Genomic DNA, 19,853 nt, shown 5'->3' with positions numbered 1-19,853 from the left:
CATGGAGCCTGCTTCTCCCTCGGCCTGTGTCTCTGCCTCTCTCTCTCTCTCTCTGTGACTATCATAAATAAATAAAAATTGAAAAAAATATTTAAAAAAAAAAAAAAAAAAAAAAAAAAAAAGAAAATTAAACTAGACTCCTGTTTAAGAAGCATTTAAATACACAGAATACTCAGAAACAGATTTGACAAGACCCACAAAACCTCTACACAGAAGCTTTAGGATGGTATGAAATTAACGAAAGCCTAAGGACATGGAGAGTCTCATGTTTATGAATTGACTCAATTTGTTGACATATCAGTATGTCAATTCAATTTGATCCATAAATTCCATGTGATGCTAATCAAAATCCTAGCGGGCCCATTTGGCAAGAAATCAGTAAGGTTACCACAAAATTGGTAAGGAACTACAAAGGACCTAGAAATGTCACCAAGATATTGAGAAAGAACAAAGCTGAAAGATTCACATTAAGCGATTTCATGACATCCTACAAGTTGCAGAACTTAAGACAGTGGGGTTCTGGCAGAGAGGACCAACCCAAGGGGCCAGAGTCCAGACTCATACCTATAGGTATGCAGTCACTTGGTGTGAACAAACAAGTCTTCTTCACAAATGGAGTGGGTACAACATGGTCTCCACATGAACAAAACAAAAACCAACCGCCTCCCCACAACTACCACAAATGTTCACTTAAGACATATGAATGTCAGGACTACACAACTTTCAGAAGAAAACAAAGAAGGGTATCTTTGCAATCTTAGAACAGGCACAGATTTCTCAGGAGGTGGAAACCATCAACCAAAAAAAGAGGAAAAAACTTAACTACTGCTCTTTATAAAATCAGTAATTAAACAAAAGGCCAGCCCCACCAGAATGAGAAGGTATTCACATCTAATAAAGGACTTGCATCTAGAATATTCTAAGAACTCTTATGACTCCATAAAGAGACCAATGCAAATTAAAATCATGACGAGCTCTCACTACACACCTATCAGTGTTAATACTGAAGACTGCTTGTGCCAGGCCAGGTGATGGCGAGGACATGGAGGAGCTGAAACACTCACATCCCCCGGGTGGGGACATGAAATGGTACAATGTGGGAAGACAGCCTGGCAGTTTCCTTCAACAGCTGCACATACACCTACCATTCATCTACCACTCCATTCCTAAGTACTGGCCCCAGAGAAACAAAAGTGTGGCACACAGAGTGGTGTACACAAATGTGAATAGCAGCTGTATTTCTAACAGCTCAAGGTTGACCACAGAATGTTGGATGGACTGTGCAAGGTGATTACCCCTCAGCAATGAAAAGTGTAACTCAAGACAAATGAGACAACCCGAGTGAGTGGAAGGAGGTTATAGGAGAAGCACAACCTATTCCTTTCCTTCTGAGATCCTAAGTCACACAAAGTTAATCCATGGGGACAGAAATCAGAGCAGTGGTCACCCAGGTGGTGAGGATAACTGAGAAAAGGCACAAGGGAACCTTCTGGGGGGAATGGAAATGTTCCCTAAATCGATGGGTATGTATGTGATGGCCCATGAGTTAGTTCTCACAGGACTGCATGTAAATTATTTTTAAAATTCCAGATGAAGAACTTAAAACTAAGATCAGAAGTAGAAACTGTAGGGATCCCTGGGTGGCGCAGCGGTTTAGCGCCTGCCTTTGGCCCAAGGGCGCGATCCTGGAGACCCGGGATCGAATCCCACATCGGGCTCCTGGTGCATGGAGCCTGCTTCTCCCTCTGCCTATGTCTCTGCCTCTCTCTCTCTGTGTGTGTGACTATCATAAATAAATAAAAATTAAAAAAAAAAAAAAAGAGGTAGAAACTGTAAATGAGCAGCCAAATATGACTAAAGAACATTTAGTCCAGGGGATCCCTGGGTGGCGCAGCGGTTTGGCGCCTACCTTTGGCCCAGGGCGTGATCCTGGAGACCCGGGATCGAATCCCACGTCAGGCTCTCTGCATGGAGCCTGCTTCTCCCTCTGCCTGTGTCTCTGCCTCTCTCTCTCTTTGTGTGACTATCATGAATAAATAAATAAAATCTTAAAAAAAAAAAAAAAAAAAAGAACATTTAGTCCAAGACAAAGCTTCATGTGGCAAAACAGACAAATCTGCTTCAAAGAAAAATGTCAAAGGAAAGCCTGGCTGGTGGTGGAGCAGGCAGTTCTTGATCTCAGGGTTGTGAGTTTGAGCCTCACATCAGGGGCAAAGTTTACATTAAAAAAAAAATCTTTGTAATAAAAAAAAGCATTTTTATATACATGTGTATGTGTATACATATACATAAAAACTCAAACTTGTAAATATATTTGCAAAACAAAACCCAAAGAATTCCTATCATCCGTTTCATTAAAATAAACACAAAATTCAAAAAACAAAAACAAAAACAAAAAACCACAAAATTCAGGCACTTGGGCGGCTCAGTGGGTTAAGCATCTGCCTTCAGCTCAGGTCATGATATCAGGGTCCTGGAATAAAGCCCCACATGGGGCTCTCTGCTCAGCGGGGAGTCTGCTTCTCCCTCTGCCCCTCCCCCTTGCTTGTGCTCTCTCAAGTAAGTAAATCTTAGAAAGACAAACACATAACGCCTAGGCACCTGGATGGCAATGTGCCAAGCATCTGCATTGGGCTCAGGGTCCTGGATCAAGTCCTACATCGAGCTCCCCACAGGGAGCCTGCTTTTCCCTCTGCTTCTCATGAATAAATAAAATCTTAAAAACAACAAAAAAACCACCAACAAAAAACAAGCCTACACATATAATGCTCTAAAAGATAAGGCAAGGACACCTACAAATATCAAATTAATAAAACTGACTAAATGTGACAAAACATTCCATTCCATCAGGAACAAAGTAAACAGGAATGGAAATACTTTGTGGTGGGATGTGGATGCAGAGATGTATCCATGGGTGGCATGACTAAGGGATGCAAGCCTTCTGAAACACAATTGGACACGAGCACAGATGGCTCAGGACAATTCAGCCCTTTGAGCAGCCATCCTGCGTCCTGGAATTAAAGAGGTAACTGGACGGGTGCCCTGGCTAGACAGGAAGTTTGCAGCAGCTCAATCTGCTATGTTGCAAAAACAGGTGACAGTGTAGCCTCCAAGGACAGGCAGTCTGGAGCCGAATCCTGGCTCATGGGCCCTTGGCATTGTCCTAGCCCAGTGAGCTCACCTCTCGGCATCTGCACTGGATCTGGGCTACTGCACAGGGGCGAGAGGGCATTCATGTCAAGGGTCATGAATGAAGCACAAAATGTAGCAAAACCTCGATAAATGACTACTACATAACCGTAAAACACAAGGATGGAAACTTACAACTTTTTAACACGAAAAGAGTAAATATTAGGGGTGCCTGGGCAGCTCAGTCGGTTGAGTAGCCGACTCTTGATTTTGGGTCATGGTTGTGAGATCAAGCCCTGGGTTGGGCTCTGCACTCAGTGGGAAGTCTGCTTGAGACTCCCTCTCCCTTTTTCTGCCTCTCGCCGGATCACACACTCTTTCTAAAATAAACAAATAAATCTTAAAAAAAAAAAAAAAAGTAAATATTAAACTGTAAAATGTAACATATAGATCAACATCATAGGAAAATGCAAATCAAAACCACATGAAAGGGACGCCTGGGTGGCTCCACAGTAGAGCATGTGCCTTTGGCTCAGGCCATGATCCTGGGGTCCTGTGATCCAGTTCCGCATCGGGCTCCCTGCCTCCCTGTATGGAGCCTGCTTCTCCCTCTGCCTGTCTCTGCCTCTGTCTCTCATGAATGAATAAAATCTTAAAACACACACACACACCACATGAACACTTCACACCTTAGGCTGGGTATTATAAAAACAAGAACAGAGACAACACACCCACCCACCCACCCTCAGACCATAAAGCACTGGCAAGGATGCAGGGGAATTGGAAAACTGTGTATTTCTGGAGGGGATGAAAAATCGTGCAGCCCTTGCAGAAAACACTATGGCAGGTACACGGAACATAAAACACAGAATTACTCTCTGATTCAGCCATTCCCCTTCCCACATATGGACCTAAGAGAACAGAAAGTGGGGTCTGGACTGGGTATGCCACCATAATGTCCACAACAATGTTATTTGTAATTGCCCAAGGGCAGAAACCATCCAAATACCCCTCAATGAGTGAACAGATAAACAAAATGTGGGGCACCTGGGTGGCACAGTCAATTAAGCATCTGCCTTTGGCTCATGTCATGATCTAGGATTTCTGAGATCCAGGCCCCCTTCAGGCTCCCTGCTCAGTGGGAAGTCTGCTTCTCCTCCTCCCTCTCCCCCCGGTTGTGTGCGCACGTGCTCTCAAATAAAAAAATAAAATCTTAAAAAAAGTGATGTATCCATGTTGCAGGTATATGCAATCTGATAGCGGCCACAGCACTATACCACGGACAGAGCTGAGGACAGATGTCGAGTGAGATAAGCTCATCCTAGAAGGACAAACCCTGTATGATTCCACTCACAGAGGCACCCAGAGTCCCATTCACAGACAGAAATCGTAGCAGGGGGACACGAAATTGGGGAGGGGGGCCGTTTACTGTGAATTGGGCTCTGAGTTTCAGGTTGGGAAGATGAGAACACTCTGGAGGTGGAGGTGGGTGGGGTGATGGTCGAACAGTGTGAATGTGCTTCATGGTGATGAAGCCCACACTTAAACTTGGCTAAGATAGTGGATTTCATGGTATGTGTATTTCACCACACACAAGAAGCATTTTAACAAAATAACACTTAGGCAGAATCCCATTTCTACAGGAAGAAAAAGTGACACACATGTGAATCAATACTGGAATAGAAAATTTCAAATAGGGAGACACCCCACAACGCCAAAGATAGTTGGAATTACAGGATCTAGGAAGATGGAAACTTCTTGTGTGTCTCTGTGATTAAATTAGGCTCTTTGAATACAAAAATCACTGGACAATTAACAGGTGTTATCTTAACTTTGATTTCTGAGGTTTTCAGAAACAAAATAGTTTATAGCAAACTTACTGTGCCTTTCCTATTATAAAATTACATAATTTGATACACATAAATTATAACTAGATGGGACATAGTCCTAAGACAACCCCCACTAACCTGAACACAAAAGGGAAAAACGACCACAGAATAAGAAAAATTTGTTACACCTGCCCTCTGCTAAAATGGACAGGCTCACTCTCTGGACCCTTTCTTAGCGAATTTGCTGTTTTTATTCACAGTGAGCCATGTCATTGACCTCCCAGCTCCCAGCGCCCCGACTCAAGTTCATATGAAGGCAAAAGACTCAGAACAGCCAACACAGGTTTGAAAAAGAAAAACAAAGTCAGAGGACTAACACCATCTGGCTTTAAGATTCACCATGAAACTAGTCATCACGACGGTATGGTACTGGCAGAATAGACAAACTGATAAAAAGACCCCACAAATATACCCACACCAACACAGTCATTGACATCTGACAAAGGAACAAATGCAACACGATGGAGGAAAGACAGAATTTCCAACAGGTGGTACTGGCACTGGACATATGCATATACACAATAAATCTAGACTAAGACTTTATCTACTTTACAAAACTTAAAACGAATCAGGATCTTAAAGGAAAACACCATAATGTAAAACTCCCAGAATGTGACACAGGAGAAAATCTAGCTGACCTAGGTGTGGTGAGGACTCTTAGATACAACAGTAAAGACACAGGCCAGGAAAAAAATAATGGATAAGCTGGAACTTATCTTACAACTTACAACTGAGAACTTCTGTAACAGACGCTGTCAAGAAAATGGGAGAAGAAACAAACCAGACATGAAAAAGACATCTGCAAAAGACAAAAGACCACTATCCAAAATACATGAACAACTCTAAAACTCAAGGAAAGAACATGAAAGATGAATGGCAAAATATCCAGACTCTTTCCCAAATAGAGATGCAGATGGCAATAAGCACACGAAAAGATGCTCCACATTGTAGGGTATTAGGGGACTGCAAACCAACTCAAGACACCTGTACACACCCATCAGAATGGTTAAAATCCTGAACCCAGACATACCAAGTGCTAGTGAGGGAGTGATGGAAATGCAAACTGGTACAGCTGCTTAGAGAGCTGGTTTGCGGGTTTCTTTTCTTTCTTTTTTTTTTTTTTTAAGATTTTATTTATTTATTCATAGAGACAGAGACACAGGCAGAGGGAGAAGCAGGCTCCATGCAGAGAGCCCGATATGGGACTCAATCCAGGGTCTCCAGGATCACGCCCTGGGCTGCAGGCGGCGCCAAACCGCTGCACCACCGGGGCTGCCCCTGGTTTGCGGGGTTTCTTACAAAATGAAGCCTACGCTTCCCCAGAGGATGAGCAGTCATGCTCTTTGCTTTCTATCCAAATGAAAGTCTGCACAAAATTTACACATGGATGTGCACCTAAGTCTGCACAAAAATTTACACACGGATGTTCACAGCACTTTTATTTGCATTTACTGAATCTTGGAAGCAACCAAGATATCCTTCCTAACGAACAGACCGTGGTCCATCCAGACAATGGAATGTTATTCAGGGTTAAAGGGAACGGAGCCATCAAGCCCCGAAGAGACACAGAGGAACCTGAAATGCCTGTTAATTATTAAGTAGAGAAGCCAATCTGAAGAGACTACATACGAATGACTCCAAATACAGATGACACTTGAACAAAGTGGGAGTTGGGATGTTGACCTTCCTCGTGCACTGAAAACCTATGGGTCACTTGAGTCCCCTGAAACCTTTTTTTTTTTTAAAAGATTTTATTTATTTGATAGAAAGCAAGCGAGTGTGAGCAGGAGGAGTGTGAGCAGGAGGAATGGCAGAGGGAGAAGCAGACTCCCCACTGAGCAGGGAGCCTGATGTGGAACTTGATCCCAGGACCTGGGATCATGACCTGAAGGCAGATGCTTCACTGAGTGAGCCTCCCAGGTGCCCCACAATACCCCTGAAACTTAACTACTAACAGCCTACTGTTCACGGGAAGCCCTACTGATAACCAACAGTTAACACATCCTTTGTTATAAGTATTAAATATTGAACTCCCAATAAGGTAAACCTCAAAAAAGAAAATGTTATTAAGTAAACACATTTATAGTAGTGTTGAATTTACTGAAGATTAGACAGAAGCAGACCAGTTCAAACCCATGTTGTTCAAAGGTCAATTGTGTATTGTCCAAACCCATACAATGTACACTACCACACGTGAATCCTTAAACCTTGGACCTGGGGTGATAATGAAGGGTCCACTTGAACACATGTACCGCTGTGGAGGGAGACAGAGGGAGAGGCCCTGCCTGTGTGGCGGCAGGAGGTAAATGGGAAAACTCGTTGAAAAACAAAAACAGCCTACCATAGGCAAGCCAAGGAGGTGCTGCCGAAATCACAGGTAACAAAGCTGAAGGGCTCCCCACCCCCCAGAAGAGGTCCCCAGGGAAGCTGCCCAGGTGGGACTGGGGGTCTGCACCTGCTGCCCCCAGGTCCATACACACCTGTCACGCCTCCAGCCTCCGCAGTCTTTTTGACTTTCTGCTGGTCATCCCACCTGAGTTCAGAGAACCCGTCCACCTCCACGTCAGGGTGCCGGATGGAGTGGCCGACCTTCCAGAAGCAGGAAAAGTGGTACCAGTGTGGGACTTTTCCATCGAACATGGGTGACTAGGAGAGAACAGAGGGAGATGAGTGAGCAGCCTCAAGCCCAGCCCTTGGCAGCTGGCCCTGTCCCGTGTCATGTGAGAAAATGCATCCCAGTCCACAGTTCTCAAGATCTTCCCCAACAGCTGTCTGCTGAAGGTGGGAGTCTGTTCTCAGGACATGGGACACAGATGGGAACAGGGGAGCTTCTAAACAGAACCTAGCCCCAGAGGCCTTCTAACCACAGGCTTCACGCTTCAGTGACATGACTTCCCTCCCAGCATCCTGGAATGCACACAGGACCCCCGCTGCTGCCCCTGTGGGGCCTGTGTGGCCCAGAAAGGGTTCCCTTAGTGCGTCTGCAGTTAAAATAATGAGGAACAAGTCCCAAATAATGAGCAAGGCAGAGAAACTGTGTCAGGAAACAGTGTCAAGCTGGCGGTCTGGGGAGCAGATGACAGAAGTCCCCAGGGCCTGGAGCCAGACTATCAGCTCCCTCACTGGCCTCTGGGAAGTCTGGCCAGGGGGGAAAGGTGCTTCCCCTCTCATGGTGGACTTCCTCTTTCCTTTGATGCTTCATACTCAACAGGCTGCTGACTCCACAGCACCAGGCTCTTCTCCCTGTGTGGTGTCACCTTTGGTCTCCTGGGCCCCTAGCACCTCTGGCTTCAGAGAAGGCACAGTGGTGGTGACCAGGCACAGTGGGGCTAATGCTGGCACTTACTTGGTCCCTGGCCCTCTTCGCAAGCCATCACACGTAACCTTCAACTACCTCTGGGTGGCAACCAGCATCCCCGTCCACAGATGTCTGCGGCAAGTGACTCAGCCTGACTGCACCGACACCAAGTTTTAGTCCACTACTCTGCTCGGCAGGAAGAGCTACCGAAACACACAAACTTTTTTTTTTTTTTTTTACACAAACGGTTCTGATCAAGGCAGAAGAGGCTCCAAATATCTGCCTTTATAGAAAATAAAGCTAAATGCCACACAGATGGAATAAAAGCATTAAAACAGCATCAAAAATAAATACCACAAATTTTTGGATGGAACAGTCTGACAGGGGAAATATTCTGGAAAAACAGTGATGAGTTCTCCCACCAAGCCCCCTCCTGCTGGGAGTGGCCTCTTAATCAGTATAATACATGCAGAGGGAGGGTTCAGGCCAGGGTACTTCAAGGACTCCCTAGCATCAAGCAGCCTGGTTTACAGCACAATAGCTCTTCCCTGGGCCCTGAATGCTCCACTGCCCTATTCAGAGCAAGTGGCACCTTCCCATCTCCCCAGAAGGTTCCTTACAAGCTCCTCCTTGCTAAGAAGGATCCATTTGGGCCATTATTCAATGTCCATGTCCTGCACTAGGCTGGAAGCTCCCGGAAGGGCAACAATGCCCACCTTGGTACCATCATGCAATGCCTACTCATAGAGGACACAGAGAGAGTGTGGAACACCCCAAGTTTGGAGATAAGAAAGGGAAAGGATGGGGGAAGTCCTGCTCTGGAAAAGATGCCCTCCCAACAGAACAAAAGATGGTGCCCCCACCCCCCAAAAAGGCATTTCAGAATGGACTTGCATTTCAGCTCTCAAACTTCCAACAAGGCAGGCGAAGCGTATTCCACCTTGCTGTACATCTGCAGAGACTGGCACTTGGGCTCCTTTTGCCTCCGTGTCCCTCGTCTGCCCCTCCTCTGCGGCGCTCAGGTCACATTCGCACAAAGGGAGGGAACACACTGGACCTTGTGGCTGTTGCATGGTTTCCTGGCTCTGGTGGGGTCCCTGCACCTGCCCCCTAACCTCTGGTGTGGGTGCTGTGTCCCAACTATCAGTGCAGCGTGGGGCAACCAAGAGGTGCAGCCCAAGGGCATGCAGCTTGAGGGACTTGAGAGCAAGGACCCCTGATCAAAGCAAGGCCTTACCCTAGAATGTAGGATTCACAAGGATATGGCAGGAAGGAAACCAGAACAAGGTCATAAGGCTACGCTTCCACTTGGCAACCGTAAGCAGAAGAATTTCTGTGTACCCAGCAAACACACACCAGGTCCTCGCCCAGCCACTATTTCCTTCGGCATAGAACAGGCCATCCCACTGCCCACCTATCCACCGAGAGCACGGAATGACCATTAACAGTGTGTGTGACCCCACAGCAAGCCCGCCCAACACAAAAGAACCCAGGGTCCAAGGGTCAAGAAGCTACAAGGCCTGGTTAGTCCCCTGGAGGCTGCCCCCGGGCACACCACCTAAAGTATCAGGTATCTGACACTTGGAGAACAATCCGCCCATACAAATGTAAAAGAAGGTATTAGAACCCCGAGGGAGAAGAATGGCTTCTTTCTTTCAGGCCTCCAGCTCTGCCTACAAAGACCAGATTTTACATTCTGAATTAAAACTCCACCCCCAAATACAGTTACAGAAAACCACTTTAACTCATTTATTTCACGATCTGGGAACACCAGGCCAGCCCTATGTATTCGATATACTGGCTCTACTATGGTTTTGTCTGTCCTTCCTGATCAGGGAAGGTCCTCTCTGGATGATTAGTGAAGCCTAAGGATACGTCTTTCTCCAAATAAAATTTAAAAACGAGTAATACAATACACAGGCTCACAGAAGAAAGCAGTTAGACTGAATTATCAAAATGTTTAAAAATATGGTAATGGTGAGCTCTAAAGCATAAAATAACAAGATTTAGTGCCCACTGTAGCAACTACAGCAACTTTGAATGATGATGAATGTAATGGATGTTTTGAGATATCCCCAACAAACGTACAGTGATATGAAAATATCTGTAATTTCCACTGGTGACAAAAACCATAGGTACTGCTTTTGCTTTTCTGCCTTCACATTCATAACTGGAGAAAGTAATGAAGTTTATTTAGAGATTAGAGATTAGTGACTAGGACGCCTGGGTGCTCAGTGGTTGGGCACCTGCCTTTGGCCCAGGGTGTTATCCTGGAGTCTCAGGATTGAGTCCCACTTCGGGCTCCCTGCATGGAGCCTGCTTCTCCCTCTGCCTGGGTCTCTGCCTCTCTCTCTCATGAATAAATAAAATCTTAAAAAAAAAAAAAAAAAAGAGAGAGAGAGATTAGGGACTACAGAGATATAAATTTCTCTTCTTCTAAACTCAGATTTTAGGTTAAGAGCCCCGGCACCGAGGGAGCTTCTCCTTTTTATTATTATTTTTAAAATGTTAATTTCATGATAGTCAACAATGTTAAGGGGAGAGCTTCAGATTAGGCGACCCATACATTCAGGTGTAAGATCTGGAGAGCCTCAGGGGCAGATCTAGCTCTGCAGATGGTAAGACCTGGTCGGCTTCTCCAACCTCAACTTCCTGCTACTCCTGCGCTTAAGAACCCCTATCCAGCTCTCACCCCAGGCCCTCAACGCCTGGTGGGTGCACAGGTATCCTGGGTGGTCTCCACTCACTACAGCCACATTTCCCAGTTATCTTCCATTTAACCGAGCTGGTGGCTGCATGGGCAGAAGGCTGTCTCCGAGGCCCTAGAACCTAACACGGTGCCTGACACGCCTGGTGTTCACTGAAGGGAAGTACTGCACGGCAGGTGCGAGTTAGACTGGCTCTGATACCAGAACAACATCCTCCATCTTTAACCCCACTTGGCATTTGGTACCCACTCTGCTCCACCTGGTTAGAACTGAAAACCCAGTAAAGTCTACAGGGTTGTTCTTTCTTTCTTTCTTTCTTTCTTTTTTTTTTTACAGGGTTGTTCTTAAAACATGCTGCTGCCTCACTGCAGGGAGGGAAAACCGAGTTACCCTGACTACCAGCACTGAACTTAACCAACAGGAGCTCCATGTTGGAGAAGAGCAGGACTGGACAGGTAGACAGGAGCAGACTGGCAGCTGGAGGACGCAGGAAGCCCCCCGCCTAGGTAGGAGCCCTCAGACACACGCCCAGTCCCACGGCCCGGCCTGGGAAGCCTCAGCAAATTCACCGGGGCACCCCCAGAGGGTCCAGAAGCCCCGAGGACACCCCTCCGGCCTTTTACTCAAATCAGACAGCTGTAAATGCATCAGGGTGGGAAGGCGCCGGAGAACCTGCAAAGTTGGGGGGGGGGGTGTTATTTCAAACCCCGAATCAGTGAATGCGCTGTACAGAAATCACACCGACTGGTACAGTTCTGCATAATTAAGAAAAAAAATCGAGAGTGAGCGGATGTTGTACAAAAATAGATTAAAATGATCCTCACGCGCCAGGCGCCATCATCAATGTAGGACAAACCTTCCAGCACGAGGGAGGGCAGAAGCGGCGGGCTTCAGAAGCCCAGGCTCGCCTCGTCCTCAGACTTCGGCCGGCGACAGGCAGGAGGAGCCCCCCACCCCGCAGCACCGCTCCGGGCCGCCCTCCCCGGCTCTCGCGGGCGGGCTCCGGGGCGGCCCCTCCCCCTCCCCGGCTCCCCTCCCCCGCGCCCCCAACCGCGCACAAAGCGGCCGCGCGCACCTGCACCATGATGGCCATGCGCAGCGAGTCCTTGGGGATGCTCTCGCTGCATTTCTTGCAAGACGCGCGCCCGCTCTTGGCGTACTCGACCCGGTAGAGCTTGTCCGAGGACTCCGCCATCGTCCGCCCCGCGCCGCCGCCTGCCCTGCGCCGCGCCCTGGACACGCGCCGCCGCCGCCCCCCACTCCCGCTCCCCGCAGACGACCGAGCGCCCAGAGCCGCCGCCGCCGCCGCCCCAGCACGCCGCGCTGCCCGCCGCTCCCGACCGACCGCAGACGCCCGGCCGCAGGCACGCCCCCCGCGCACGCGTCCTCGGGGCGGGGCCGCCGCGCACGCACGTCCTCGGGGGCACGCCCCCGGCGCACGCGTCCTCGGAGCACGCCCCCCCCGCCCCCCGCGCACGCGTCCTCGGAGCACGCCCCCCCCCCGCCCCCCGCGCACGCGTCCTCGGAGCACGCCCCCCCCGCCCCCCGCGCACGCGTCCTCGGAGCACGCCCCCCCGCCCCCCGCGCACGCGTCCTCGGAGCACGCCCCCCCGCCCCCCGCGCACGCGTCCTCGGAGCACGCCCCCCCGCCCCCCGCGCACGCGTCCTCGGAGCACGCCCCCCCGCCCCCCGCGCACGCGTCCTCGGAGCACGCCCCCCCCGCCCCCCGCGCACGCGTCCTCGGAGCACGCCCCCCCCCCCCCCCCCCCCCCCCCGCCTGCCCACTGCGCGGGCGGCGGTTCCCGGGCTCCTGCGGCTGCGCGAGCCGGGTGGGCAGCGGCTGCGTGCAGGGGCGGGGCGTGGGGTGCGCTCCGTCTGCTGGCCTCAAGTCGGGGGAGGGCCTTGTGGTCTCCCGGAGAATCCCCTCCGCCGCTCTCAGGAAGCGCGTCCCGCTTCCCCGCTGTGCCCTGGGACCGTGCGCCGACCCGGGGACCGCGCGGAGTGGGGCGGGGAGCCTCGCCGGTGTCTGCGCTCCACGCGACCGGTTCCCGTGGGAGCTAGAAGACCTGTTGCTCTACAGCTCCGTCGCCCTAGAACTGGCTTCTGTTTTAAACCTGTGGATTTTATTTTCGTCATTTAAAGCATCGCAGTGGCTCAGTCAGTCGTGTCCGGCTCTTGAATTGCCCTGGGGTTGTGATCTCGGGCTCGCGTCCTGGGATCCTGTCCACGGATCCGTGCTAAGCAGGGAGTGCGTGTGAGATTCTCTCTCTCTCCCTCTGCTCCTCCGCCCTCCCTCGCTCTAAGACATAAATCTTAAAAAACATAATCAAATGCATTTTAGTGGCCGGGGCCTGGCTGGGGGTCAGTAGAATGTCTGGCTCTTGAGTTCAAGCCCCACCTTGAGCATGGAGCCTACTTTTAAAAAACACGAAAGTAAAACATTACTGTGGAGTGTGCTGTATCTGAGGACTCGGTTCTGGTAGAGCAGACAAGAAAAACGAACAGGATCAATGAAGCTGCTGAAGCACGCCAGCATAGAGAAGAAAGCTAGTAACCGGAGAGGTGATGTTGAGAGGTGGAGCAAGTAGGTTGCGAGCCCTAGGCAAGAATCTGAAGTAAGGGATGTTAGCTATGTTGAAGGTGAATAGAATAAGTGGAGTGTGTGATAGAATAAATAAAATAACTTTTACTTAGAGAATAGCCAAATCCAAAGATAGGATCACTTGACCTCTGGGTTCACTTATTGGTACTAACATTATGGTCCTGCTCTGGCTCCCATATGCTTTGCCCAAGAACGGCAGATAACACCCATGTCTGTTCAGCAGGCTAGTTGGCAAGCTACAGCTGTGGCCCAGTGCATTTGCCACTGTGTCTCTCTGAGTAGCCTCTAGGTACTTGGACTGGCCTTGAGCATCCTCCGCTCTGGTGTTCACAACCCGACTGTCAGGCCAGCTGATGCGGTGGAGGGATACAGACCTTACCAACACAGCATGACCCCAGATTTAGATGGTGTGGTCTATCTAGCCTCTACCCAGTCCTGTGTGTGTCATCTACCATATATTTTGTTTCTTTCTGCAGGGAGTTTAAATCAGATATTTAAAATTCAATGAACCCTGGAGTACAAGCATCTTAATTTGGTCTGTAAGGCTTTTTTCTCTTTGGTCACTTCTGGGATACCTTGCCTAATAGTGTCTCTGGGAGCTACCATGGCTTTTGAGGTCCCTGGACTTCACTGGACTGACAGAGGTTAGGAATTCCTGCCTAAAACCAAGGGATGGCCAGCTAGATCCTACTGCCTACTCAATACTTTTGCTAGGATGTCTTCAATGCTTCCCCAGTGATGTCTAAAACCTCCCCTGGTACTGCCCATTCAGGATGTGATCCCTGGTTCTCCCATCACTTAGGACAAGCACCTTGCAGTCAACTTTTCTCTTCTGTCCCACACCCAATCCACCACCAAATCCTGATTTCTGATTCCAGTAGTTGCTTCATTTTTAACATTTAACTACTTATGATGTGCCTACTGCTCTGTATCCCTGCCACCTGCCATGACTCTACCTTCTCAACTGCAAGGGATGCCCATGGGACCCCTGAGCCTGCAGCTTGCTGTCTTGCAGGGAGATAGGCCGTGAGAGACTGATCTCTGGATGAGCTTAAGGAGTTTTCTGTGATTTTCCTTTGATGAAGGTAGTCAACAAAAATGATTAAAATGACACATAGAATAATGTGAGAATCTCTCTTCCTCTCCATCTGTCCCTACTCCCATATCCCAGAGGTCATTACTTGTCACTGTGTATCATTTGGCCTGCATCCTGCTGGACTCTCTCACACACACGCAGAGTTTGATCTGATTATGTACACACTCTAATTTGTTTGGAAGGATGAAAGGTAATTTATAGTATTTTATTCATATAGTTTCCATAGCTCCACATGATATACAAACATGTCCTTTTTGTGAAGTATTCAGACCTGCTCTGTCTGATACAGCAGCCACAAGAACTACTGGGCATGGCTGAGCAATGGATTTGAACTGAGATGTGTTGTTGAGTGTACCCAGGTGCTCCAAGCACCCAGGTGCTCCAAGAGGGAGGATCTTAAGCTGACTCCCTGCTGAGTGCGGAGCCCAATGCAGAACTTGATCTCATGACCCTGAGATCATGACCTGAACTGAAACAGAGTCATACTCTTAACTGATTGAGCCACGCAGGTGCCCCTCTAACGTGTATTTAAAGCTATATAGCTTATCCTGAGTTCTGTTTTGCCCATATTCTTCCAATTGTGTGTCTATTCTTCTTTGTTTTTGAAAAAAGTTATTCTAGGGATGCCTAGGTGGTTCAGTGGTTAAGCGTCTGCCTTTGGCTCAGGGGCATGATCCTGGAGTCCTGGGATCAAGTCCCACATCAGGCTCCCTGCATGGAGCCTGCTTCTCCCTCTGCCTCTGTCTCTGCCCCTCTCTGTGTGTCTCTCATGAATAAATAAACAAAATCTTTAAAAAAAGTTATTCCATTTCCATAAATACTTTAATTGCAAAATACAGTTGCTTGTAATTACAGGAGTAATATATGACTATCTTTTGCCTACTAAAATACAATGAACTCTCCTCTCTTCTCTCCAGCCCTGATCCCTCTCCAGAATGCACTATTTTAGATATTGACATTGTCATCTACTCAAATGAGAACAGAAATAGAAATGCTGATGTCTAAACAATCAATCCCAAAACGAAACAGAGAAATGGAGAGACAAAAATATTCCCAGAAATAATGGAAATGAATTCCTCAAAGTTAAACAAAACACAAAAGACTTCCAATTGAAATTTGAGAAAAGGAAATACCCACTAGTCAACTCACCGTGTAGAACCATGAGAATACCAAAGATAAAGAAAAAAATCATAAAAACCCACATAGAGAAAGAGAAGATCACGTGAAAGACCCAGAATCAATTTGCCATCAGATTTCACCGACTGCAGAATCGTTTAGTGTTGATCAGAGAGGAAATTCAGAGGGAGATGTATCTTCTACAGGGGAAGAAAAAAGGCCCAAGACTAGGAAATTAGCACATTTAGGCGAAGCTGCAGGAGAGTCAGGACTTAAGGGGAGAAAGAGGCACAACAGGGAAAGAACTGGCAAGGCTTCAGAATGCCTGACACACTTTGACCCCAAACAAGGGAGCCCAGAGAGGAGAGAAGTGAGGTGTCAGTGGGAGTGGAAACCACACACATTCCAGCCTCGACTGGCCCATCCCCGGCCATCCTATTATACTTAGAAAATCCACATGCTAACGAGAAGAGCCTGGGTTAAACATCCCACTCCTGATTTCCACTCCGGTCAAGATCTCAGGGTCCTGGGATCAAGTACTGCGTTAGGGCATGGGGTGGGAGTCCCTACTCAGTGGGGAGTCTGGTTCTTCCTCTCCCTCTGCTGCTCCCCTGCTCTCTCTCTCTCTCTCTCTCTAAAATAAGTAAGTCTTACTCATTTATACCCCTGGTGCTCTGTGAATGAATGAATGACACTTGGCAATATATCTAAATTTTAACACATGAATTCTTTTGTATTCTTTTTTTAAAAAAGATTTTACTTATTTATTCATGAGAGACACAGAGAGAGAGAGACAGACACAGGCAGAGGGAGAAGCAGGCCCCCCGCGGGGAACCCAATGTAAGACTCGATCCCAGGACCAAGGATCACAACCAGAGTCCAAGGCAGAAGCCTAACCTACTGAGCCACCAGGCACCCCAAATTCTTTTGTATTCTTAACCCCTAGCTAATATCTGGCACATGATGGGAATTTAGTAAATGTTTGTCAAATGAGTGGATGATTGAAGACATACATAAATGTGTAAAAAAATGGTTTACAACTTGCCTTGAAAACTGTCCTGGTGAGTCCACTAGGAGGACATGGAGCTGCTAGGGGTCCCCGTGCCAAGAATGCAAAGCTATTTTGGAGATTGTTACATAATTCTCACTGGAGTGCGGACCTCCCAACCATGTTTATGAAGTTACAGTTTATGTTTCACTAACTCTTCTTTTAAAAAAAATGGCATCAAAATTTTGTGATTCTTTTTCCTCTGCAATTTCGAGGGCAGGACATTTAGTTTGAACTAAATATGCACACATAATTTCATGTTATAAGATTTGATTATTTTGAATTACAGGAGAATCCTATGGTGATATGATTTATTTGACTTACTGAAAAATAATTGAGTGAAATTTAATTCCATGGGGTACAAAACATATAGGAAACTCCCTGGGCTTTTTAAGCAGAGAGACATCTCAGAGCTATGTCTGGTCTCTGGATTTACAGCTGGGCAGAGGTAATATGATTCCTAAAGTTCACCCAGCTAGCAAGTGGCAGAGCAGGAGAGCATGGCTGTTCCATTTATTTTTCTCCCATGCTGCCCAACAGGAGCACAGTTAACTTATCCCCATGGAGGGCTAGTGTTCTGGAAAGAGGCGTTCCTTTCTGAGATGAGGCCATGGACAGGGGTGTCAGGAAGCATCAATGAGTGAGCTCTGAGGATTCAGACTCAGGAAGTAAGTCCACCCAAGACAGGCTTGGTCTGCCTGGATCGTACCACCAGTGGGGCAAGGATGGCAAGACCCATTTTAGAACCAGGGACTATGCCCTGGGGACACAACCAAAGGCCCTTCTCTCAAAGCTGCCCAGAACCTAGCATAAACTCGTGCACTCTCCCATCTAACCTGAGAACCCTTGAGGACAGAGGCAGTATCTAGCTCTATACCTAGCACAAAAAGAACTCAATAAATGTAAACAAAATGGCAATTTCCCCATTTAGAGCCAACCTCAGGGCAGAATAAAATCACAATAGCCATTGCCTAATACAGTTGAACTTGCTCATCACCTCTGACCCATACTGCTATTGCTAGGCATGCTTAGGGAAATGCCAGCTCGTTGGCGTCAGGAAGACCTTGATGTTACAAAAATATTTACTGCAGGAATGTTCACAACAGCTCCAAATGCAAACAGCCCAAATACCCACAAATGGTAGAATGAATGTATTGTGGTATGCTCACTCAAGTGGAATACTATACAGCAACGTAATTGAATGAATTACAGCCCACACATTAATATATATAAATTGCAAAACACAGTGCTCAGTGAAAAAATTTAAATCAGAAGATCATTAATTTAGATTAGCTCCATTTAGGGATCCCTGGGTGGCGCAGCGGTTTGGCGCCTGCCTTTGGCCCAGGGCGCGATCCTGGAGACCCAGGATCGAATCCCACATCAGGCTCCCGGTGCATGGAGCCTGCTTCTCCCTCTGCCTGTGTCTCTGCCTCTCTCTCTCTCTCTGTGACTGTCATAAATAAATAAAAATTAAAAAAAAAAAAAGATTAGCTCCATTTATATAAAATTCACAATGAGAGAAAACTAAACAATCTATTGTTTAATTCTTTTGAAAGATTTATTTATTTTAGAGAGTGCAAGTGGGGTGGAGAGGGGCAGAGAGAAGGAGAAAGAGAAAATCCTCTCGCTCAGCATGGAGCCCGACGTGAAGCTCAATCCCATGACCCTGAGATCATGACCTGAGCCGAAGGCAGATGCTCAACCAACTGAGCCCCCCAGGCACGCCTAAACAATCTATTGTTTTGGTTTTCTCACATATTATATTACATTAAAGAAAAGCAAGGAAGTGATTTACACACATTTTCATAGTAATTATTTCAAGTGAGATGGAAAGAAATACATCTCAGGAGATTTGAAGTCATTGGTATTACTCTATTTCTTAAGTCAGATGATGAGCACATGCCTATTATTATTCCTTTAAAGGTTGTACATAATATGCACATTCACATATTTCATGATGAGAAATTCCAGATAACATACCACCACCAAACAACTTAGGTGGAAGCTCTCCCTAGCACTTGACGTGTCTGTCCTCAGAGGAGGGAAACCCGTGGCCCTCAAACAATCTGACTACACTGAATGGATTTGTCCATGGGGGGTTGAAACAGCATCCATTTCAGCACCTGGCTGCTGAATGCTGTCACTCTGATTGAAGGGATCTGTCTGTAGGGTAGGCAAGGACATGGAAGGAAGGATCCTTGGTTCAGGGGGAACTATGTGTCTCCCCATAGGAGCACTTCTTTTGGAGTATCCTTAAAGGGAGAATAAATCAACAATCCCCCAACCCCATCACAGGGGCCAAGGGGCTGTGCTCACCAGGCACTGGGAGTTCGTGAGCAGACGGGCTCCCTGGGGTTCATCATTCACAGGTCCTTGTTAAAAGCCAGGACAACTGTTGCCTCTGCAAGATCACAGAGCTGAGCCTATAGCAACTCAGGCACTTCATTTTCTCAGAAAGCAAGGGGGAGGAAAGTTTTATTTATTTTTTTAGTTTCTTTATTTGAGAGAGAGAGAACTCACAAGCAGGGGGAGAGGTAGAGGGAGAAGCAGACTCCCCACTGAGCAGGGAGCCCTATGCAGGACTCAATCCTGGGACCCTGAGATCATGACCTGAGCCAAAAAGGCAGACACTTCACCGACTAAGCCACCCAGGTGCCCCTGGAGGGAAGCTTTTGACCAGGTCCCTTGCTGATGGTCCATACTGTCTTTCCATTACCTGAGGCACAGCAGTTCCAGAGCCCCAGGAAGACCTAGGTGTGAGCCTTGGCCCTGCCTCTTGCCTGCTCTGTCTATAAGCAAGGTCCTGACCTCTCTCCTCTTCCATTCCTTACCCGTGGAATCGATAATAGTAGTAGTACCTCTGAGGGGCTTTGGGGAGTAAGATAAGCATGTTAAGCCCTATCCTGCCCATAGAAGGAGCTCAGTAAATACTTGAACGAATGGCCTCTGGCCAGCACTGGGCAT

At 47.7% G+C, this 19,853-nt stretch overlaps 1 protein-coding gene across 1 annotated transcript in view; it reads right to left on the bottom strand.

Moving 5' to 3' along the window:
- The window catches only part of PARP1 (poly(ADP-ribose) polymerase 1), a 39,997-nt gene extending 27,689 nt beyond the window's left edge, over nucleotides 1-12,308 (bottom strand). Inside the window, exons 1-2 of the mRNA XM_038542813.1 lie at nucleotides 12,100-12,308; nucleotides 7,499-7,664 (exon numbers count right to left, since the gene is read on the bottom strand). Of these exons, the coding sequence (XP_038398741.1) occupies nucleotides 7,499-7,664; nucleotides 12,100-12,219 (286 nt within the window). The 5' untranslated portion in view covers nucleotides 12,220-12,308. The remainder of the gene's footprint in view (nucleotides 1-7,498; nucleotides 7,665-12,099) is intronic.
- Nucleotides 12,309-19,853: the final 7,545 nt, after the last annotated feature.

Source organism: Canis lupus, chromosome 7 (assembly GCF_011100685.1).
Source record: "Canis lupus familiaris isolate Mischka breed German Shepherd chromosome 7, alternate assembly UU_Cfam_GSD_1.0, whole genome shotgun sequence".
NCBI classification, from domain to species: Eukaryota; Metazoa; Chordata; class Mammalia; order Carnivora; family Canidae; genus Canis; species Canis lupus.
The sequence above is the reverse complement of the archived record's forward strand: the minus strand, read 5'-3'. Positions and strand labels throughout refer to the sequence as shown.